General features: G+C 43.7%; 1 protein-coding gene across 1 annotated transcript in view; it reads right to left on the minus strand.

Moving 5' to 3' along the window:
• Positions 1-3197: 3197 nt before the first annotated feature.
• The window catches only part of LRP8 (LDL receptor related protein 8), a 95821-nt gene continuing 77039 nt past the window's right edge, over positions 3198-21979 (minus strand). Inside the window, exons 11-19 of the mRNA XM_007945920.1 lie at positions 18728-18846; positions 18337-18476; positions 16765-16906; positions 15678-15830; positions 14356-14580; positions 12290-12358; positions 7399-7571; positions 6220-6396; positions 3198-3236 (exon numbers count right to left, since the gene is read on the minus strand). Of these exons, the coding sequence (XP_007944111.1) occupies positions 3198-3236; positions 6220-6396; positions 7399-7571; positions 12290-12358; positions 14356-14580; positions 15678-15830; positions 16765-16906; positions 18337-18476; positions 18728-18846 (1237 nt within the window). The remainder of the gene's footprint in view (positions 3237-6219; positions 6397-7398; positions 7572-12289; positions 12359-14355; positions 14581-15677; positions 15831-16764; positions 16907-18336; positions 18477-18727; positions 18847-21979) is intronic.

A 21979-nucleotide genomic window follows, 5' to 3' on the forward strand; every position in this document is an offset into this window, starting at 1 on the left:
TATTGTCAGCTAAATTCATTTTCCACCCCTGCCTGACATTATCTCTAAGATTCCTTCCAGCTCTGTAGTCTGACTCTATGATTCATTATTGGCTGCAGATAAGTGATGGGCACAGTGGCCAAAAGGCAACAGAAATGGAACCGCATTTCAGAATGAGGCTCAAAAACCCCCAAATTTGGAAAATGTCCCCTTAGTCTACGAATTCTTATTCTCTCTGTATGTGTTTTCTCTGTTTTGCAGGAGCCCTTCTACAGTCACTCTGCAGAAGGAAGACTGGGCGATCTATTTCCGTAAAGATTACTGCCTCAGAAATCCAAATGGGGTGGTTATGAGTCAGAATCGACTCGATGGCAGTGAGTTTTGTTGGTTTTTCTACACACAAGACGTGGATTCCATACTCCTGGCAGGTACTGGGAATAGGGGAGGGTGGACCTGACGCCTCCAATTTCATCTTATTTACTGTCATGCAGCACTGTGAGGATTTTACTGTTTGTCTTTCATAGGTTGCTCCCACTGTTGCCCTCTTTCAAACTCCAGTTGCAGCTATTCAGGAAACACCGCTGTCTGTGAGGAAAGCTGTGAGTTTCATCATTGCTTTCAGATCTCAGGCTGTGTCTTCCTGACCTGATTCTTCTTTTTTTTTTTTTCTGTGAAGGCCAGGATCTGACGGAAAGTTTAGAAATTATGCATTAGTCACTGTTGTCATTTAATTCCCCAGGAAATTCCACAATTTCTTTGGAAGCAGTTTACAGAAAAAGTACTTGTTTTGTGTAAAGTTCAATGTTTTTCACTATTTTTTTTTCAGTTAAAAATAATTTTACTTTCCATTCTTGAAAGAATAGTAGGAAATGATTATGCTCCATAGGAGTTGGCCACCTGTTCTTTGAATTCTGTTTGGTGTTGATCATTCTAGGTCAATTACATTTACCCTCTCAACAAACATGTCATGACTGTCAACATATGTGTATTATGAGGACACTGTTTATGCAAAACATGGTGCTCAGGGTCCGAACACAGTTGTTTTCTCAGAGGTTATGAGATCATGAGTGATGTAGAGGAAGGTCTTAGGAATAGGGTAGTAGGACTCCTCAAGGTCTGCTTAGAAATTCAAAGGGTATCAAGCTGGTGAGACATCCAAGTTTCATTGATGTGGGGGCTGGGAGTGGCATTTGCTTAAATGTGTCCAGTTCCAGGTATGCTAAGGTTAGATCCATGACCTCTTCCACTTCTCAAGCCAAACACTTCCGGGTCACACCTTGCCCCTCGTTGTCCAGTGGGAGTGAAGTGGCAGAGCCGCAGGGAAATAATTAAGACAAGACTACACGTTGGATGAGGGAGCCAGCGTGGCCTGAATTCCTCCTGGACTGCAGGATTACGTTCCCAATGGTAGGCTCCCACAAAGAGAAAACAGCACTTCTTCCCACCCACCATGGCCCAGGAAAAATAAAGAAAGTGTCCATAATGGGGAAAAAAAATCTATACATATACCCAGAGTTTCTCCATTTATTTACAAAGCAGTAAACCAAACTCCTGTGTGAACATGTATGTCCAATGTACTATATTATGTGTGCCATTTCCCCCCCTTAAAAATGACTTCTGGTTTGGCTACCTTTTCTGACTTAAGCCAAAAATTAGTCTCACCTATACAGACAGATGATGGTAAGAAACCTATTACTTTAAAATGTTTTTCCCACCTAAAGGGAATGGTTGGAAGTAAGGAGAAGGGAGAAATAGAGATGTAGGAAAACCTATCCCACCATCCTAATCCTCATCCACAGCACATCGCAGATGTTCAGTGCTGAGGTAGCCCCCAGGGGGAACTTGGGATATCCTGCAAACCCTCTCCACTTAGCTCTGTATGTCAGGATGGCACCCCACAGGGTGCTGTAAAGGAAACTTAGTGATTTTAACCCTAGTGTCTTGAAGGAAATTAAAGTAGTTACTCAGAGAGCTGAACTTTTAAAAACTAGGAGGAGCTGAGGTGCTGGTGTGTTCTGATTTGAGCTCACAAGTACTTCTGGCCCTGTAAACAGTCTGTACACTGGCCTCAGCAACAGAGCACAAAGCCCAGGTAGGAGTCAAAGCAGCCATGGGTGAGCCATGGGCTTTTCCTGACTGATTGGGGCCTCAGGAATAGCCAGAGGTGGGAAAGATCTGCCTCTTCCACCAGGTTTGCACAATCCATGGTATCTGTTTTCTGAGCCAAATTTCTGAAAGCTTCTCTGAAAACTACTGATATCCCTCTTGTGGACTGTTTTAAAACATATTTATCTTTGTGTATGGGAACAATAGCCATAGGTGCGCACACTTCTCTACAGACTTTTCTCTCTCATGTATACACACATAAACTTAAACACACACACACACATACACACACCTGTGTGGAGAGCCAACCAAATCCAACCAATCCCACTGCTATTGAGTCGACTCCAATTCATAATGACCCTGTAGGACAGAGTAGAACTGCCACATTGGGTTTTCAAGGCTGTAAATCTTTATGGAAGCAGACTGCCACATCTTTCTCCCACAGAGTGGCTGGTGGGTTCAAACCACTGACCTTTTGGTTAGCAGCCGAGCTCTTTAACCACTGTGCCACCAGGGCTCCTACGTGGAGAGCCAAGCGTACCAAAAAATAAATACTCTCACTTCTCTAAATTATTTATAGAACTAATCTTATTTTTGAAATATGTTAATAAATAATCTAAATGGGGAAGGGGTGGAAGTGTTTTTTTCTTTTTTTTACTTATGTTGATGGATAGCCACAAAGCATAATTATTTTATTTACAAAAAAACCAAAACCCCCAAACCTAAAAAAACCCCAAGAAACCAAACATCCCCTGAAAATATAGTTTTTAAATGATGAGTAAGCTACTGTACCATTGGGCCCAGTTTGGTTATGTACATTATGTTAGTCACTCAGCAGTAGCCATTCCATGAATTCCTCATGGGTAGTGCAACCAGTTAAAAAGTGTATAAAACATTATACATATAAAAACTCTCACATCCTTTGGATGTTTGCAGTTCATCATAACTTTGTGGTTACCTTTCCGCAACATAAATTAAAAAAAAAAAATTACACAAACACACACGCACAATCACACACACACTCACACAGACCCATGTACAGAAACCATCCATCCAGAGAGTGTAGTGCATGGGACTGAATTCCATGAGGCACGAAGAGAGTGGTCCCATCCTCAGGGCAGTCCATCATCTTCAAGGCTTAAAGCCACTCGCTGAGGGAGATAGATCAAAGAAGTCATCATTAGATCTATAGTAGCTCCTATTTCTTGAGTATCCACAAGAAACCAGACATTCAATTACTTTATAGGTATTAGCTCACATAATCTTCAAATACCCCAAGACACAGGATTTATCACATTTATTTTACAGATGAGGAAACTGAGACCCAATGAGCTTAAGCAATGTTTGCCCAGGATCACATAGCAAGTAGGTAAACATGAGCCCAGGTCTGTGAAAATCCGGAGCTGTTGCTTTTTCCATCATTTTATCCTGCCTCTTCATAAAGAGGGGCTATAGAGATATAAACCCTCTCAATCCTCCCTTATAGGACTGTAGGTCTGGCCAACTTTAGTGGGTTAACTTTGGCAAATGCTGAACCCCAGGCCATTAGCTACTTGTCTTCAGCCTGTTGATTACAATTAGGAAGGTAAATCTGCTGCACCCCTTCCAGCTAATTAATTATACAGAATTGGAAACTAATGCAGGTCTGTTACATTCAATCTTTCTTACCCTCACCCCTACACTCCAGTCATTAGATGCTAGATACCCCTCTGCCACAAATGACTGTCCACTAGATAATGAGCCTACTGACTCTGGAGCAGTTTATCCCATTGTGGACCCAAACAAACCAAACCCAACTGCCATCAAGTCAATTCTGACTCATAGCGACCCTATGGGACAGAGTAGAACTGCCCCATAGGGTTCCCGGGGCTATAAATCTTTACAGAAGCAGACTGCCTCATCTTGTTTCCATGGAATGGCTGGTGGGTTCGAAACGCTGATCTTTTTGGTTAGCAGCCAAATACTTTGACCACTACACCACCAGAGCTCCTTCCACTGTGGACAGTGGACTTAAATTCTTTCCTATACTGATGTGAAATCTGTTTCTTTATATCTTGATGTTCCCTGACTCTATCTCTTAAACTCAAGAGAGTTCGACATAGGACAACCCATGAAATTTGCAGATGGTGTTTGAGTTCCCTACCCTTCCTTCTGAGTTTTTTCTACATGTCTACCTTTCCCCAGTGGGTCCTGATATAATCTGGTTTCTCACTCTTCCATTTCCTTAGTACTTTCCTTTGGACAATCTCAGTTTTTCCAATCTCTCTCCTTCCCCACCCCATTGTATATATAATTTTTAAAAAGCTTTATTGAAATATAACTCACATGCTATACAGATCACCTATTTAAACACATTCAGTATTTTTTAAAATATGCTCATAGGCAACCACCACCACATTCTAGTTTTAGAATATTTTCTTTTCTCCCAAAAGAAACAATGATAACCAGTGACTCCTCATTCTCCCCTAGTATTCTTCTCATAGCTATGTGAATTTGGGCTAGTCACTTCACCTCTCTGAGCCTTAGCTTCATCATCTGTCAAATGGGAACAATAACAGAACCTACCTCATAGGATAGTTAGGGAATCAAATGAGATAACGTAGGTAAGAGCTTAATATAGTGCCTAATACACAGAGGGCCTGAGAGTTCTATATCAACCTCATCAGCACATAATAGAACATTCTACATGTGATTAAAAAAAAAAAAAAAAAAAACCCACACACATTTTTAAGCCTTTCAAATCATCTTTGGGCTATTTGTGGTTTTATGTGACTACCATGGCCTTGCTCCAATAGCACAGATATTTGAGACTATCTTCTAGTTCAGCCCCTTTCTCACTCTCTCCAAGACAGATCTTTAGGCTAAAAGACAGGGCCCAGCAGTGATGGTGGAGCTACCTGAGAAAGAGGCAGGGGAGAGAACCTTAGAAGAGGATAGGTTGTTGAGAATACTGATTTTCAGAGCTTCAAGGCGATTTATCCCATGATATCATGGAAGAAGCATGGGCTTTTGCATAAATACAGACTGGAGTTTGAATCCTGGTTCTGTCATTTTCTGGCTGTGTGACCTTTTTGTTGCTAGTACAACTGTAGAATCTGTCAAGTTGATTCTGACTCATGGCGACCCATGTGTGCAGAGTAGAACTACTCCACAGGGTTTTCAAGGCTGTGCCTTTCTGAAGCAGATTGTGAGGTGTGCCTTCCAAAGTGCTTCTGGGGGGTTCAAACTGCCAACCTTTTGGCTAGTAGTTGAGTGAGTAAATATTTATATCATGCAGGGGCTCCTATGTGATCTTAGGCAAGTTATTAATTTTTGAACTCAGTGTCTTCATTTGCAAAATGGGGCTAATATATCAACTTTATAAGGTTATTGTGAAGATTACATGAGAAAATATATGTAACACTCTGAGTACAGAGCCTGACAGATGGTCGGTGCTCACTAAATGTTGATTTCCTTATTCTACTACTCTACTTGTCTACAACTGATGGAAGCTTATTACATGGGTTTTAGACTCATCAGGAACAGCTCCTCCTGAGTCATCATTCCTTCTCTGGAAATAATGCCACTATACACATGCAGATTGCATTGTAATGTGCAAAGTGCTCTCACGTGTATTATCTCATTTGAACTTTGCAAACTCAGGAGGTAGGTAGAATGGGGGTTATTATTCCCATTTTATAAATAAAAGTGAACAGAGAGAAGGGATGAGATTACAGGGCGGTGGAAAAGAAAGCGGGGGAGTCATTGCCTCACTGCAGGCTTGCTGCTTCTTCCACTGTACTCGGTGGTCTCTCTGATCTTTAAACGGTGGTTAAACAATCATTTGCTTGCACTGGCTGAGGTTAAGGTCCATCTGCTAACCCTCCTCACTTGCTCAGCTTCCTTTCCCATGTTTCCCCTTCATGAACAATTTGTTTCAGCAGTAAAGCTACGTGCTCTGCCCTGTACTCGACCACTTCTTCCGCGTGCCATTTCCTCAGTCTGCAACGAGCCCATTGTTTCCTCTTTGCCCCCAATACCCAGCTTACAATCTGCAGCCTTCCAGAACCAGCAAGCCTTCTAGGACTGGCTGCACCTGCCTGGATTCATGCCCTCACTCACCAGCCCCTCGGACTTAGAGTGGCACTGCCCTACCTTGCACTTGACGACAGGCAGCTCGGAAAGAGGGTTCTTCGGGAGTTGGTGCAGCTGTGACCTTGGTTCTCCCGGCAAGACAAAAAGCTCCTTGAGGGCAGGGGCTGGGTCTTCCAGTTCTCTGGTCTCCCCAAGACAGGGCTCTGCCCACAGTGGGCGGTCAAAGCTGCTGATTGCCTGACAGGGGGATGGACTGGATGACCTCTGAGGTCACACTCAGCCCCCTGACTCTGCTACACAATAATGACATCCACACCAGCCACTTGGTGGTCTTTGCTCCCCCAACAAGCCATGCTCTGTTGTGCCTCTAAGCCTTTGCACGTGCTTCCATCTGGGATGCCACTTTCCTCCTTCTCTACCTGGAAAACTGCTATTTCAAGGATGTACTTCACCTGTCACCTACTCTGTAAGGCATTCTCTAGTTGATTCCCTAAACAAAATTAGTAGTTGCTTTATTGATGCTTCCACAGCATTTATTCAACAAATATTCAGTAGGAGCCAGCTATCCTATGCTAGGCACCAGGGAAAGAGAGTAATCAGACAAATCTTACCCTCAAGGAGCTCACGGTCTAATGGGGAGACCAATAACTAAAAAGACAAGTAGATGATAGTGTGACAGGTGCTATGAATGGAGAGCGGCCCAGAGGACTGTGGGAGAACGAAGCAAACTAGGGAAGCTTCCTAGAAGAGGAAACTTGGAGCTTCCACCATGGTACTTGGCACACAGCCAAACAACAATTTTAGCATTTCTACTCTCCCACCAGCTCCCTGGGAGCAAGTACCATTCCTTATTTACTTTTCAACACTTGATATGTCTAACCTGGTGCTTGCCACATACTTGGCATTTTGTTGAATTTTGTTTGTTGAAATGAATACACTTGAATTGAATGGCCATAGCTACAACTTCCAGGCCAAAGGTTTTTAAAACTTAATCTGAAATACTTTATTGCCAGGAAGAGCCTCTGAATACAAGGGGTCCTGATGCCTTTCCACCCCAACCACCTACCCCAGCATTTCTGGGTCCCCAGGGCCTAGAACAGTGCCTAGACATGGTAGGTTCTTGGTAAATGTTGAAGGAAGGAAGGAAGGAAGGAATGGTGAAAGGAAGGAAGGAAAGAAGACGGAAAGGGAAGAAAGATGAGAGGGAAGGAAGGAATTCTCCCACTATGGAAAACTTACTGCAGGATAGACGTGGCCAATCTGGGCAGTTCTCCCTATATGGAGTTCATCTTCATCCTCTTCTTCTGTTGTTTTCCTGTACACTGGGTTGTCAAAATTCATGCTCTTGGTATTCTTCCGCTTCCAGTTTCTCCAGATCAGGTATCCACTCATGCATAGCAGGGCTATTACCGCTGGAGGAAGGGACATGTCACACTGGAACCGCCAGCAGGCTTCCTCCCATTACTCAGATACCAGTGCATTTCTTGCCACCTCTACTACTTTACTGACCCCTGTTCCTGTGGGTTCTTTCTCTGTTGCCTGGAAGGCCCTTCTCTCCCTCATCAACTACTCATCCTGCAAGATCCGGCTTAAATGTGAAGTCCTCTCCAACTGCTCTAGGAAGAATCAGTTGCTCTTTCATGCATGCTCCCAGACTATGGGTATCTTACTTTATACATTCATACCCTCAACAGGCTGAGCCCTTTGAAGGCAGGGACTGTGTTTATCTCTCTCTACTCAGTGCCTAGCAATAGGTGCTCAGTAACATGTGAAAAATGAGTAAGTGGATTTCTTCCCCAAACTATTGCCCTCCGGCTTTCCTAGTTTTCTCTAAGAAAACCATTCTTTCCCCAAACTGGAAGGTGTGGTGTGTTTATTTCCAAAGCTGGGCTCTGCCAGAAGAGGAGCATTTCTAGAAGGGGACACAACAGGGCCACACAGGCTCTGAGTTAGAATAAATGAATATATTAATAGTAAAAGAGGAAGCATTCCCAACAGAGCTGGGTAAAAATAGGACAAGAACCTTCATAAGGTAGAAAGCAAATACTTGGAGCCTTCAAGTAGAGGCTGATGATTTCCCTATTTAGGATGCTATAGAAGAGGTTTCTGCTTTGGTAAGATTATAATAATTGATACCCAATAAAGATAGGAACAAAGCAAGGACACCTATTATCACTGCTACTATTTATTGCCCTGGAGATCTATCCAATGCAGTAAGAGCAGATAAAAAAAAATTAAAGGGTATAAAGATGGGAAGGAAAGAACTCAAACTGTTATAGCAGATATTTGTACATTTAGAAAATCTTATAGAAGTAGGTAAAAACTATTAGAAATAATTTCAGTTCTTCATGAATCAACATTAAAAAAATAAATAGCTTTCTTATTTATCAGCATAGGAGCTCTGGTAGCATGGTGCCTAAAGCACTTGACTGCTAACCAGAAGGCTGGCGGTTCAAACGCACCAGCCACTCCTTGGAAGGAAGGTTGGGCAATCTACTTCTGTAGTGATACTGCCTCGGAAACCCAAGGAGGGGTTGGTATGAGTCGGGTCCAACTTGACGGCATATAACAACAACAACAACAATTTATCAGCAATAATCAGTTACAAAATGGAATGGAATAAGAACATATTCTGATGAGTAACTAATCTGAGAAGCTGGACTATATGAAGAAGATCATGGTATCAGGATTGGGGAAGACTCATTAATAACCTGCAATACGCAGATGATACAACCTTGCTTGCTGAAAATAAGGATGACTTGAAGCACTTACTGGTGAAGATTAAAGACTATGGTCTGCAGTATGGATTACATTTCAACATAAAGAAAACAAAAATGCTCACAACTGGACCAATAAGCAGCATCTCAATAAATGGAGAAAAGATTGAAGTTGTCAAAGATTTCATTTTACTTGGATCAACATTCAGGAAAGCAGTAGTCAAGAAATCAGACATTATATTGCCACTGGGCAAATGTGCTGCAAAAGACCTCTTTCAGTTTTGAAGAGCACAGATGTCACTTTGAAGACTAGGGTGTGCCTAATCCAAACCATGATGTTTTCAATCACCTCATATGCATGTGAAAGCTAGACAATGAACAAGGAAGACTGAAGAAGAGTTGATGTCTTTGAATTATGGTGTTGGTGAAGAACACTGAAAATACCATGGACTTCCAGAAGAACAAACAAATCTGTCCTGGAAGAAGTGCAGTCAGAATGCTTCTTGGAAGCAAGAGTGGCCAGACTTCATCTCATTTACTTTGGTCATGTTGTCAGAAAGGACCACTCCCTGGAGAAGGATATCATGATAGTGTAGTGCCTAAGGCACTTGCCTGCTAACCAGAAGGCTGGCAGTTCAAACCCACCAGCCACTCCTTGGAAGGAAGGTTGGGCAATCTACTTCCGTAGTGATACCACCTCGGAAACCCAAGGAGTGGTTTCTATGAGTTGGGTCCGACTAAACGGCATACAACAACACAACAACAAAGTAGAGGGTCAGTAAAGAAGGGGAAGACCTTCAATAAGATGGACTGACACAGTGGCTACAATGACAGGCTCAAGTATAGCCAAGGATTGTGAGGATGGCACATGACCAGGCAGTGTTTTGTTCTGTTGTACATAGGGTTGCTATGAGTCAGAGCCGACTCAACAACACCTAACAACAACAAGGACATATTCACAATAAATGCAGCGCACTGCCACTGAGCCAGATTCAACTCATAGCAACCCCTCCTTGGGTTTCCAAGATGGTATCACTACAGAAGTAGATTGCCCAACCTTTCTTCTGAGGAGTAGCTGGTGGGTTTGAACCGCCAGCCTTCTGGTTAGCAGTCAAATGCCTTAGGGACTATGTCACCAGAGCATAATAGCTCCTAAAAAACTATAAAATACCTGAGATAGCCTAACAAGTAGCATGTTAGTCTTACATGAGCTATAAAATTCTACTGAAGAACATTTAAAAAAAAAAGAAAAAAGACTCAAATAAATAGACATGTAATATTCCTGGATGAGAAGGCGCAATACAATAAATATGTAAATTCTCTCCACATCAGTGTTTATATCCAAAGCAATCTCAATAAAAAGTCTATCATAATTCTTATTGACAAGATGATTCTAAAATTCACCTAGAATAGAGACTGAATAAAAACAGCTGAGAAAATGTTGTAAGAAGAATAATGCCTTCCAGATATTAAAATATATCTCCAAGTTGTGCTACTAGTATATAGAAATAGACAGATAATCAATGGAGGAGAATAAACAATCTAAAAGCTGGTCAAAGTATATATGGACATGTAGTTTATCATAAAGATGATATTTCAAGTCAGAAGGAAAAGATAGACTATTCAATTAATAATCTTTGGAAAATTAGTGAGACATATGGGGGGGGGAAGAGTTAAAGCCCTACCTCACACCATACTTCAAAATACATTCCAAATTGATTAAATATTTAAATACTAAAAATGTTTAAAGTAGAAGAAAATATAGAAAGATGTTTTAAAAATTTAGGGTGAATTAGGCCTTCCTAAGCAAGACTGCTCTGGTAGCATAGTGCCTAAGGCACTTGACTGCTCACCAGAAGGCTGGCAGTTCGAACCCATCAGCCACTCCTCGGAAGGAAGGTTGGGCAATCCTACTTCCGTAGTGATACTGCCTTGGAAACCCAAGGAGGGGTCGCTATGAGTCGGGGCCGACTCGACGGCAAACAACAACAACAACAACAACAAGCAAGACACAAAACCCAAAAGTCATAAAACAAAAGACTGACAGATCTGATACTTAACAATTGAAAAATTTAAGCACAGCAAAAGAAATTTAAAATTTTAGTAGCAGACAGAAAAATATTTTAACATATATTCAAAAGGTTTCATAGTCATTAATATAAATATTTCTATAAATAAGAACAGAGAAAAGAAACAATAAAAAATAAGAAAAGACTGTGAATAGGCCATTTGAAAAGGATGAAATGTAAATGAGCAATAAGCTTAAGAAAAGATGCTCAGCCTCACAGGGAAATATCAGGGAGATAATGCTCATCTTTATCTTCTTCTTCCCAGTATCCTCGGCACAGCCTCACACAGCATAGTTTTTAAAACATTCACTCATTGACTCACCACCATACTGGGTGGGGATTCCCAGAATAAAAGGACAAAGTCCTTTCCCTTAAGATGATCCTGATAAGGGAGATAAACCTATGAATGGACAATTAGAAATCAAAGATCCCACCCAGAGATGAACCAGTACGAGAGGTAGGATGTACAAGATACTATGTGAGCATTGGAGTGGGAGGAATGAATTGGCTTCCATGGTTCCTTGAAAGGCTTAAACAAATGTTATAGTCTGGCCATAACTTCTAGGCCCTAAGCTTTCCATGTTGTTTTCCATTCTTGGCTTTGCTCATGCTGCCTTCTCTGCCTGGATTGCTCTTGATCCTTCTACACTTGGCTGACTCAACTCAAATATCATTTCCAGTAGGAAGTCTTCCCTGCCCTCTTTTCCCTCTATGGTCTAAGTGCTTTCTCAGCACTTACACTCAACTCTTGCATACAGCTCAATCTTAGGACATACACATGTTATAATGAAATTACTTGTGTATGTGTGTCCCTCCACAAAACTATAAACATAGGAAGGATAGGAACCATGTCTTATTCATCTTTAACTACCCTCCCTCCCCTTATCACAGAGACTGGCACATAGTAGCTGCTTGATAAATGTATGCTGAGAACCAAAAGAAAGGTAGACAGTATGGCCTAGTAAAGGAATAGTAAGCAGCTCTACTCATTAACTCAACAAATATTTGATTTCCTGCCATGTGCCAGTGACTGCTAGGAGCTGGAGAGAGTAGTGAGCAAGAAAGGTACCAGCTCTGTCCTCCTCCAATTGGGCTTATGTGGCTGGAGCACATAGTGTGAATGAAGGGGTGATGGGACATGCAGCTGGATGGTGGGTTGGGGTGGGTCCTGAAGGGCCTGTGTGACAAGCTAAGAAACCACATTAAATAGGAATGGGAGTGGGCAGGAAGGCTGCCAAGGGCAGAAAAGTCAACAGGGCAGGTCAATGAACCAAGTTTTATATCCTTCTAGTGCTTTTCTGTAGGTCTCTCTCCTCTGGCCAGTGACTCTGGGGCCACACTTACCCATGGGTACAATGATCCCAATGACAGCAGCAGTGACTGTTGAACCCAACTTGCCACCTTCATTCCCATCTGTAAAACACAGACATTTGCAGAATGAGATGCAGATGAGTGATGCTCCATCACCAAGAGTCTAAGACCTTACTGGCCTCAAGCAGTAAAAACTACCGAACTCCTCCCTCTCATTCCAAAATGATGATCCTGGCTATTACTTAATAATTCAGTCTTTCCAGATCCTATCAAAATTCATGAAAGGCAAGCAGGGCAGAGGCTATCTGAATTTCACAGATGGGGAAATTGAGCCTTACTGATGCATTTGGGGACTCACAGATAAGTGGCAAAGCAGGAACTTGAACCCAGGACTTAGGACTCCTAGTCCCATGTCCTTCCCTCAGAATGGTGGGGGTAGGAAGTGGGGGCTGTGCATGGCAGAGTGAGCACTTAGGTTTTTATGTTGCTGGCTGACTGGGTCAGTTTTCTTTTTTAACCACTACCTGCTGCTTTGTTGGTTGTTTTTGGTGGTCTGTCCATCTGCCTTATTAGTTTACATGTAAGAAATAATTAAAATGGGGAGCAGTATATTGTTGTGGGATCAAGAATACATCGAGACTTCTTGAGTTCAAATCCCAGTTCTACTATTCTCTACTTGTATAACCTTGGGCAAGTTATTGTATTATCTATTATACATATATAATGTTGTATTTCTTTATCTTTACAATGGGGGTAATAATACGACCTACCTCCTGGGTTTGCTGTGAAGATTAAGTGAGGCAATTCATGTAATATGCTTAGCAAAGTGCCTAGCATAGCACTGCTGAATTTAAAGAGGGAGAGGAGTGGAATAGGGGTTGTTAGGAGACTTAAATAAAATTAGGTATATAAAAGCACACTCTAAATTGAAAAGTGCTTTGAAAATGTACTGCATTTTTTTCTTTCAGTGCATTATGCCATCTTTTTCATTTCCACAATCATCATCCTTATTGTCCACTAAGGCATGACAAGGAGCCAGGCCAGCATCTACATATGCTCCAAGGCGTGATAACTACCTACTGGCAATGGCCCAATCCCATCCTCTCAGTTTGTATGTTTCCCCAAATCACTCTAGGGAATCTAAATATTAATATGAGGAAAGAGCTAGACTGCTTACAACAAAGCAAACTATGGGAACTCTCTGTCCTCTCGTTCCGGGGCTCATGCAAACACTGGGCAGCAATATTAAATCCTAGAGCACAGTAAGGCCAGTGGTGAGACTCCCTGTCAGAGGCTCTGCCCCCAGAGGAGGGGACTGGCATTCACACCTGTTCCACCTGCCTCTCCAAACTTCAGGTAAGTGTTCAGCTCTGAAAAGACAACTTCTGCTGGCAAAACGAGCCCAAGTAGAAAGATGCTACCACGCTGCTTGTTTCTGGACCACCCGTGTATGGAAACAACTTTAAAAGATAGCTTATCCTTTTAAATGAACTCCCCCTGGCAGGTAACTCAATCAAAAAGGCATTTGTTGGTTAATGAGAGATAACATTTCTAGCAGTGACAATTACTGCTCCCGATGATTTAATAAGTGCTGAACTTAATTATTTTCATACCAAGGTTTGAAAAGAGGACGAGCAGACCATACTTGTGTATATTACTATCTGGGGAGCCTGCCCAGAGCTTCTGAAGTTTCCCAAACTGAGGACATTCCCTCATACACATGTCAGCATGTGTGAAACACAGACAGGATGCACACTCAAATAGCAAAGGGTATGCATAGCACTGCCGTTTACATTGTCTCCTGTATCTCTAAGGTCAGTCTTGTGATGCAGGTAGAAGGGTTACTACTACTTCATCTCTATAGGTGAGGAAAGTGAGGCCTAGTGAGGGGAGGTTGCTTCCCTCAAGACCCTCTGTAAGTGAGGTGCATCTCAGACACCTAAATTGCAGGTTGACACTCTGCCTCATTTGCTTCCTCCTCCGAGATATTTAGAATTCCTCTGGCCCTGGCCTGATCTCTTCTTCCCACAGATTCCCCAATCCTGGCTTTCCCAGAACCCTTCCATGTCATGAGAAGAATGGGGGACTTATTTCCTTACAGTGCTGGGAGTGGTTGCTAGTCGCAGGGCTTGCAGTGGATGGGCTGATGTTGGGAACCTTGGGGACACTAACTGAGCTTGGGACCGGAGCAGGCAGGCTTGGTGTCTCTGTGCTGTGGTTCTGGAAGGTGGGACTGTGGACGGTCATTCCAGGGGCTCTTGTGGTGGCGGCTACTGTCCTGGTCATGGTAGAGGCTAACGTCGTAGTTGAGGTAGATGGAGGTGCTGGAGGGGAAATAACCAGAGAGGTCACTTGGACAGAGAATTCTATTGCTTTAGTTCCTAAGTTACTTGCCTCTATGAATCATACTCATGAACTCATCCTTCACAGCTCAGTTCAAAAGCCACTTCTGTGAAGCCTTGCATAATCGCTTTGAATGGACTATGAGCTTTTCTTAGGCTGAATTCCAAGCACTTTGTCTATATACTTATGGTTCACTTAGATTTGACAAAGATGAGTCATTAAAACAATGCTATAGAATTAGGTGTGTGGGGGGTGTGGTGGTGACATACAAATTTGGAAGGGTTTTGCACTCATTGCTACACCATTATGTTTACATTCTCATTGCACTTTAAACAGTTGAAACTGGAAGTCATAAATGATGCAGCAGATTTATGCTCAAAGAAAAAGCCTTGGCCCTGTATCAAGATTGGTCAAATAATATAAATTTATGTGGATAAAGTATTAACCCAGAAATTTTTAGTCCCAATCACATTATAAAAGGGCTTCTATGGAGTGCCTTAAGTTGCTCTGGTAGTGCAGTGCCTAAGGCATTTGACTGTTAACCAGAAGGTTAGCAATTCTAACTCACCAGCCACTTTGCAGAAGGAAGATAAGGCAAGCTACTTCCATAAAGATTTGCTCCCTTGGAAACCCAATGGAGGTCACTATGAGTTGGAATTGACTCTATGACAGTGGTGTTTTTTTTTTGTTTTGTTTTGTTTTTTATGTAGTGTCTTAAGTTCTAGATGAAGTAGGAAAACATAGAGTCATCTGTACAGGAATTGGAGCAAATGAAGCCATGGGGATCAAGGTTCTTAACTTGAGGTTTTCAAGTGGTTCTAGAAACTCCCTGAAACTAAGTAACAGATGTTGTGTATACATGTGCACTTTTCTTGGGAATAAGTAGAGAAAGGCCTGGAAGGACCCTGGTGGATACCAGCACTCAAAGGGGTAAAGAAGAGGAGCCTGCAAAGACAACGAGTAGCCAGAGAAGACAGAGGAAAACCAGAAGCATATGGTGTCCCAGAAGCCCCAGGAAAATTTCAGCAGGAAGGGGTCTGGTATCCCCAGGACCTGCCCTCTTGGTAGCTTTGCTTACCTCGGTAGCACCTCTTCATGTCTGGGCCCAGCCACATGGTGTCAGGACAGGCACATGTGTACTTGGGAGAGTGGCTAGAGGTCTGAGGAGCAGGAAGGCACAGGTACTCACAGCCTCCATTGGGCTGGGCACTCAGCTCGCAGGCATCTGGAGCTAATGGCAGAGAAAGAGTGCTTGCAAGAGAGACCTGGGACACAGACAGGACCTCCAGGTGGTCCCTCCTCCTAAAGATGAGGCCCCTCCCACTCTGCTTGCTCAAGCAGCTTTCCCTTCTACTCTTATTGGGCACTGACCAGCACTGTACCTGGTGCTTTGTCCCCACACTCTCATAATGCTTACAATAACTGAGAGATGGTTGTTTTACCCTAGGTTAACACACAAAGACACCTAGGCTCAGAGAGAATGACTTATCAAAGCTATACCTCTAGTAATGCTAGAGTCAGGATTTAAATCCAGGTCGTTTTGGCTTCAAATCTAAGGTTATTCATCTCTCATTTAAATTTCTAGATTTAGGATCAGGTACCGACTTCATCTCCTTACCTTCCTCCTCATTCCCACTTTTACCCTGGAGGCCAACACCTCAGGTGTAGTTAGAATGAGTATATCCTACTGATAGAGGAGTGGACAACCCCATAGTAGGATTCCTGGACTCCAGTCCCAACCAACACGCTGACTTACTGAATGATCCAAGAGAAGACACATAATTTAGCTTACCCTACTGCAAAATGGGTACAAATAACAAATAAGAAGCCATGGCTAATAGCAGGAGGAACTCGGAATCAGAAAGACCTGAGTTTAGATTCTAGTTCTGCCACTTCTCACATTATCTATTTTCATTGTTAAATGAGAACAACAATACCCACACTTCATAGGATTGGCAAAAATATGACATTTGTATGTTTATTTTTATCCAGTCTCATTTCACAAAGAGCTTGAGACAAAATAAGATATGTGATGCCAAAGCACTCTACCAATCTAAGAGATTACTGTTATTATTCCTGGGGGTGCTGAGACATGCCATGGAAGTGAGCACAACCTGCCTTGTGGAGAAGGCACGGCAGAGGACCCAGGACCAGGGAAGGCTCACCTCTTGGTTGCTTCAGCTCATGGAAGATGACGATGTCATGTGGGTTATTGAGGTTCTCAGCCAGGATGGAGATTTCCAGGCCATTGAGCCGATTTGCACTGAAAATGGCCTCGTTCTCCAGGTCTGTCCAGAACACTTTGTCCTGTGCGTACACATACAGAGGATGGGAGACCTGGAGTCTAAACCTATGACCTCAATCAGAGGGTTCCTAGGCTCAGCCCTAAACCTAGTCACAAGAATAATCCCAATATCTCCCCAAGCTATCCTATCTAGGAATCACAGTGAGGCCCTCAGCCTCTAATATGTGGGGTATGCTCTCCTGGTTCCTTTCTGTCACAGGGTCATTCTGTGATTCTCTGCTTTATCTTGAAGGTCATAAAGCTGCTCATAAATGCTGAGTGAGTCGTGCTTCCTGGAGCCCAGCTGAAACCCAAGTTGAGTCTCTATAGCTGTTACATTACTGGGACCTGGGACCAAGGTTGGAGGACCATGTGAGCTTCTAAGGGCAGTTCCTGCTGGGCCTCCAGTAGCCTCTGGGTTTACACACATTTGAGTACAGATGGTTAGCCCATACAAGCCTAGGTGTGCATCTATGGGCAAATCCACATTTACAGGTTCAACCATGCATCCTGATGCACAGGTTTAGACACATACCCAAATGCTCATCTACACACAAAAAGACACACTGTGCCTACATAAGGACGTGGCTGAGTATGATGTACACACACTTACACACTCACATGCCCCAGCACATATAGGAATATACAATTTTACACTGATCCATTTATATACATACACGTGTATATATAGACATACTTTGCACATACGTGCATATATGTTTCAGCATATACACATATGTTTATACACACACCTGTTTTTGAATTAGGGGCTGGATGTGGAGATGGGGCTTTGCCCACAATTTCAGAGCAGTGCTGAGTGATATTGCTCCAAGCAAACATTGCCAAAACCCACCACAGACCACTGTCCCCTCACTTTTCCTCCCCTTGGGTGGTAGTTAGGTTCAGGGAAGAGGTAGGTGGTTGGTTCTAGCTTCCTTATTTCCTGAGGGGAAAGGTAGTTAGGGTCAGAAGACAAGAAGGTGTCTTGACTATCCAGCTTCTTGGGAGCTTTTTGAGGACTGGGACAGTGCCTAATTCACTTCTATGCCCCCAGAGTCCAGCAGAGCTCAGTAAAAGTGTAATGAATTGAGTAGCACTTCTCAGGCCATTTCCAACTGTAAATGACTAAGGAAATGCTTATTCTTTCTTCTCTCTCTCCCTTGGGCATCTTTTGTATATGTGGGTATGGTACTGGGTGCTGAGGGCACAGAGAGGAAACATAGATGGTCTAGCAACTTACCCTCTGAGAAGTGCTGAGACAGGGTTAGGAAGGGAGCACACAAAAGGACAACGGGCTGCAAAGCAGCTCACAAATTTTGTACAAAGAAGTCAGTTGGCTCTGTTGCTTTGTTTCCATTTGGACAAGTTTCAGGGACTTGTTCTATTTGAATAAGGCCTTTTTGGGCTTCGGCTTCCTGGTGGGGACATGCCTCCTCCACCCCATGGGGCTCACCTCAAACACAGCTATCCCAAAAGGGTGGCTCAGGAAGTCCGCGGAGGAAATCAGCATCTTCCTGTTGCCTCCGCTGAAGTCGATGCTGGATAGCTGGTGTAGCTTGGAGTCGACCCAGTATAAGCGCTGGTTTAGCAAATCTTGGGGAGGAGGAAAGGGAGGGGTTCAGGTTATGAGCCTGGGACTCCAGCCTGGACCTTTCCTCCTCTTTGCCCCTCCCTTCCCACCTTTCATGGCCAGGCCTTCAATGAAGCCAGCCTGGGGCAACTATCAAGGAACAAAGGCACTGGCACCAAGAAGGCACCCAGAAACAGACCCATAGAGCACCAGACAGTGGTCAGGACCAGGGGCTAGAACAGGCTCCCAATCTAAGGAAGGCAGGCAGCCTCACCCAGAGTGATTCCATTGGGCCATTCAATATTGTCTGACACCAGTGTTTGCCGATCCACACCATTGAGCCCAGACTTCTCGATCTTGGCCTGGTTTCCCCAGTCAGACCAATACATGAACCTAAAAGAGAGAAGAACCCAACTTGGCTACTTGTCTGGGGATATACTTGAGATGGTTTGGATCACAGGAGCCCAATCACCCACTGAAAACTCTAGGCTTATCCATTGTGGGAACTGGCAACACCTTTTAAATCCATTGGAATTCCTGGTGGGGATATGCCTCCTTCACCTAATCTAAGAATTAGCAGGTGCTTCAGCCTTCACCTCACTGGTGCACCTGGGGAAGCCTACATATCCCAAGATTACCCAGCCTCAGCTGAACAGCCTCTGGGACAGCAGCCTTCCACCCAACCCTGCCACCCACTTCTGGCAGCTCTAACCAGAGCCCTAGAATATCAGACAGGAAGGGCCCTTGTGAGTAGAAAGTGAGTGACCTACCTGGGGTCACACAGCGAGTCCAAGTGAGAACCCTGCAATACCCTCTCTCTTTTTTCTGGTAACATTTATTGACTGCTTACTGTGTGCCAGGCATGGCTGAGTGCTTTCCCCTCTTGTACTTACAAATGTAGCAATTACTGCCTCCTCTAATACAGTCTACAGGGCTTTGCAAAACAGAAATAAGCTGTCACGCCAGAGGCAACACTAGGGGGCTGTGAACTGCACTCTCCGACACTGTCAGAAGGCTGACACCAAAATGACCCTAGGGTGGGCTGCTGTGGGGGCAGGCCAGCACCGCAGGGGGAGGGACCACCAAGATAGTGGCATTACCAGGGTTGGTGTCACCCATCACCCTGTGCGGTAATCATCACCACCACACCCACCCCCCTCACCCAGTGCGGTTAATAGTCACCCTCTGGCAGGAGGGCCACCGCACCAGTGATGGAGCCTTGGCCAATGAGAAAATGGGAGGAGGTGCGGGGAGCTGTAAGGGGCGGGGCCGCCCTGCACAATACTTGTCCCTGTGTGTTTTTTTGGTGGGGGGCACTCCACCCACCAGGGAGTTACTGTACTGGGTGACACCAATCCTAGTGAGGCCACTGCGTCATTCTCCTGTTTTCAAAGCTACTATTGCCCTTAAAATAAAATACTAAATCCTTACCACAGCTTTCAGGATTCTCACTGATTGGACCCTGCCTACCTTTGCACCTGTCTCCTGCCACTCCTGCACTTACAAATCTGGTATCTGCCTCACAGGGTTTCCTTTAGTTCTTCCAGGACACCAACACTTTCCGCTACAGATCTTCACAAATGCTATTATTTCCACTCTTCCCTGGTAGTTCTCAGTTTAAATGTCTTTTCAGCAGAGAATCTTTCTCTGATCCTTCAACGTAAGTAGGTTGTCCCTGTCATCATAATACACCCTGCTCTTTCCTTCCGCTCGTCTGGGTTTCCGAGGTGGTAATTCTTTAGGGAAGGAGATTGCCCAGTCTTCCTTCCGCAGAGTGTCTGGTGGGTTTGAACCATCAACCTTCTGGTTAGCAGTCAAATGTCTTAGGCACTATGCTACCAGAGCTCCTTCTTTCCTTTGCTAGCAATCAGTAATTTAAGTATGCATTGGTGTAGTGAGGTGTATTTGATTTAATGTCTATTTCCCCCACTAGCCTATAAGCTCCCTAAAGGCAGGCTCTTCGTCTTATTCTTTGCTTCATACTTCACACATAGCTCATGCATGGCACATAGTAGGTTTTCATTTAATATTTATTGAATAAAGTAATGATTTCCTTCCAACTTCACAACAGCCCTGTTGTTCGGTGCCATCAAGTCGGCTCCAACTCATAGCCACCTTATGTACAACAGAACGAAACACTGCCCAGTTCTGCATCAGCCTCATAATGCTTGCTATGCTTGCATCCTCATTGCAGCCACTGTGTCAATCTATTTCGTTAAGGGTCTTCCCCTTCTTCCCTGACCCTCTACTTTACCAAGCCTGATATCCTTCTCCAGGGACTGGTTTCTTTTGACAACATGACTAAGGTAGATGAGATGAAGTCTGGCCATTCTCACTTCTAAGGCACATTCTGGCTGCACTTCTTCCAGGATAGATTTGTTCGTTCTTCCGGCAGTCCATGGTATTTTCAGTATTCTTCACCAACACCACAATTCAAAGGCATGAACTCTTCTTTAGTCTTCCTTATTCATTGTCCACCTTCCACATGCATAGGAGGCTATTGAAAATGCCATGCCTTGGGTCAGGCGTACTTTAGTCTTCAAAGTGACATCTTTGCTCCTTAACACTTATAAAAAGGTCTTTTGCAGCAGATTTTCCCAATGCAATACAACATCTGATTTCCTGACTGCTGCTTCCATGGATGTTGACTGTGGATCCAAGTAAAATGAAATCCCTGACGACTTCAATTTTTCTCCATTTATCATGCTGTTTATTGGAAAATTTGTGAGGATTTTCATTTTCTTTATCATGAGGTATAATCCATACTGAAGACTGTGGTCTTTGATCTTCATCAGTAAGTGCTTCAAGTCATCTTCACTTTCAGCAAGCAGAGTTGTGTCTTCAGCATATTGCAGCCTGTTGATGATTGTTCCTCCGATCCTGATGCTGTGTTCTTCATACAGTCCAGCTTCATGGATTATTTGCTCAGTATACAGATTGAATAAGTATGAGAAAAGGATATAACTCCGATGTGCAGCCTTCCTGATTTTTAAACCATGCAGTATCCCCTTGTTCTGTTTGAATGACTGCTTCTTGGTCTATGTACAGGTTCTTTATGTTGTTGTTGTTGTTAAGTGCCGTTTAGTTGTTTCCAACTCATAGCAACCCCATGAACAGAATGAAACACTACCCAATCCCACGCCAGCTCCATGATCTTTGCTATGTTGTTATTGTTGTTAGGTGCTGTCGAGTCATTTCTGACTCATAGTGACCCCATGCACAGCAGAACGAAACACTGCCCGATCCCGTGCCAGCTCCATGATCCCTGCTATACTTGAGTCCATCATCACAGCCACCGTGTCAATCCATCTCGTTGAAGGCCTCTCCCTCTTTCATCAACCCTCCACCCTAACAAGTATGACATCCTTCTCCAGGGAATGGTCCCTTCTGACAACATGACCAAAATAGGTGAGACGAAATCTGGCCATTCTCGCTTCCAAGGAGCATTTCAGGTGTACTTCCTCCAGGACAGATCTGTTAGTTCTTTTAGCAGTCCATGGTACTTTCAGCATTCTTCGCCAGCACC

Source organism: Orycteropus afer, unplaced genomic scaffold, assembly GCF_000298275.1.
Source record: "Orycteropus afer afer isolate SDZICR_OR568_19922 unplaced genomic scaffold, OryAfe1.0 scaffold00145, whole genome shotgun sequence".
Lineage (NCBI taxonomy): Eukaryota > Metazoa > Chordata > Mammalia > Tubulidentata > Orycteropodidae > Orycteropus > Orycteropus afer.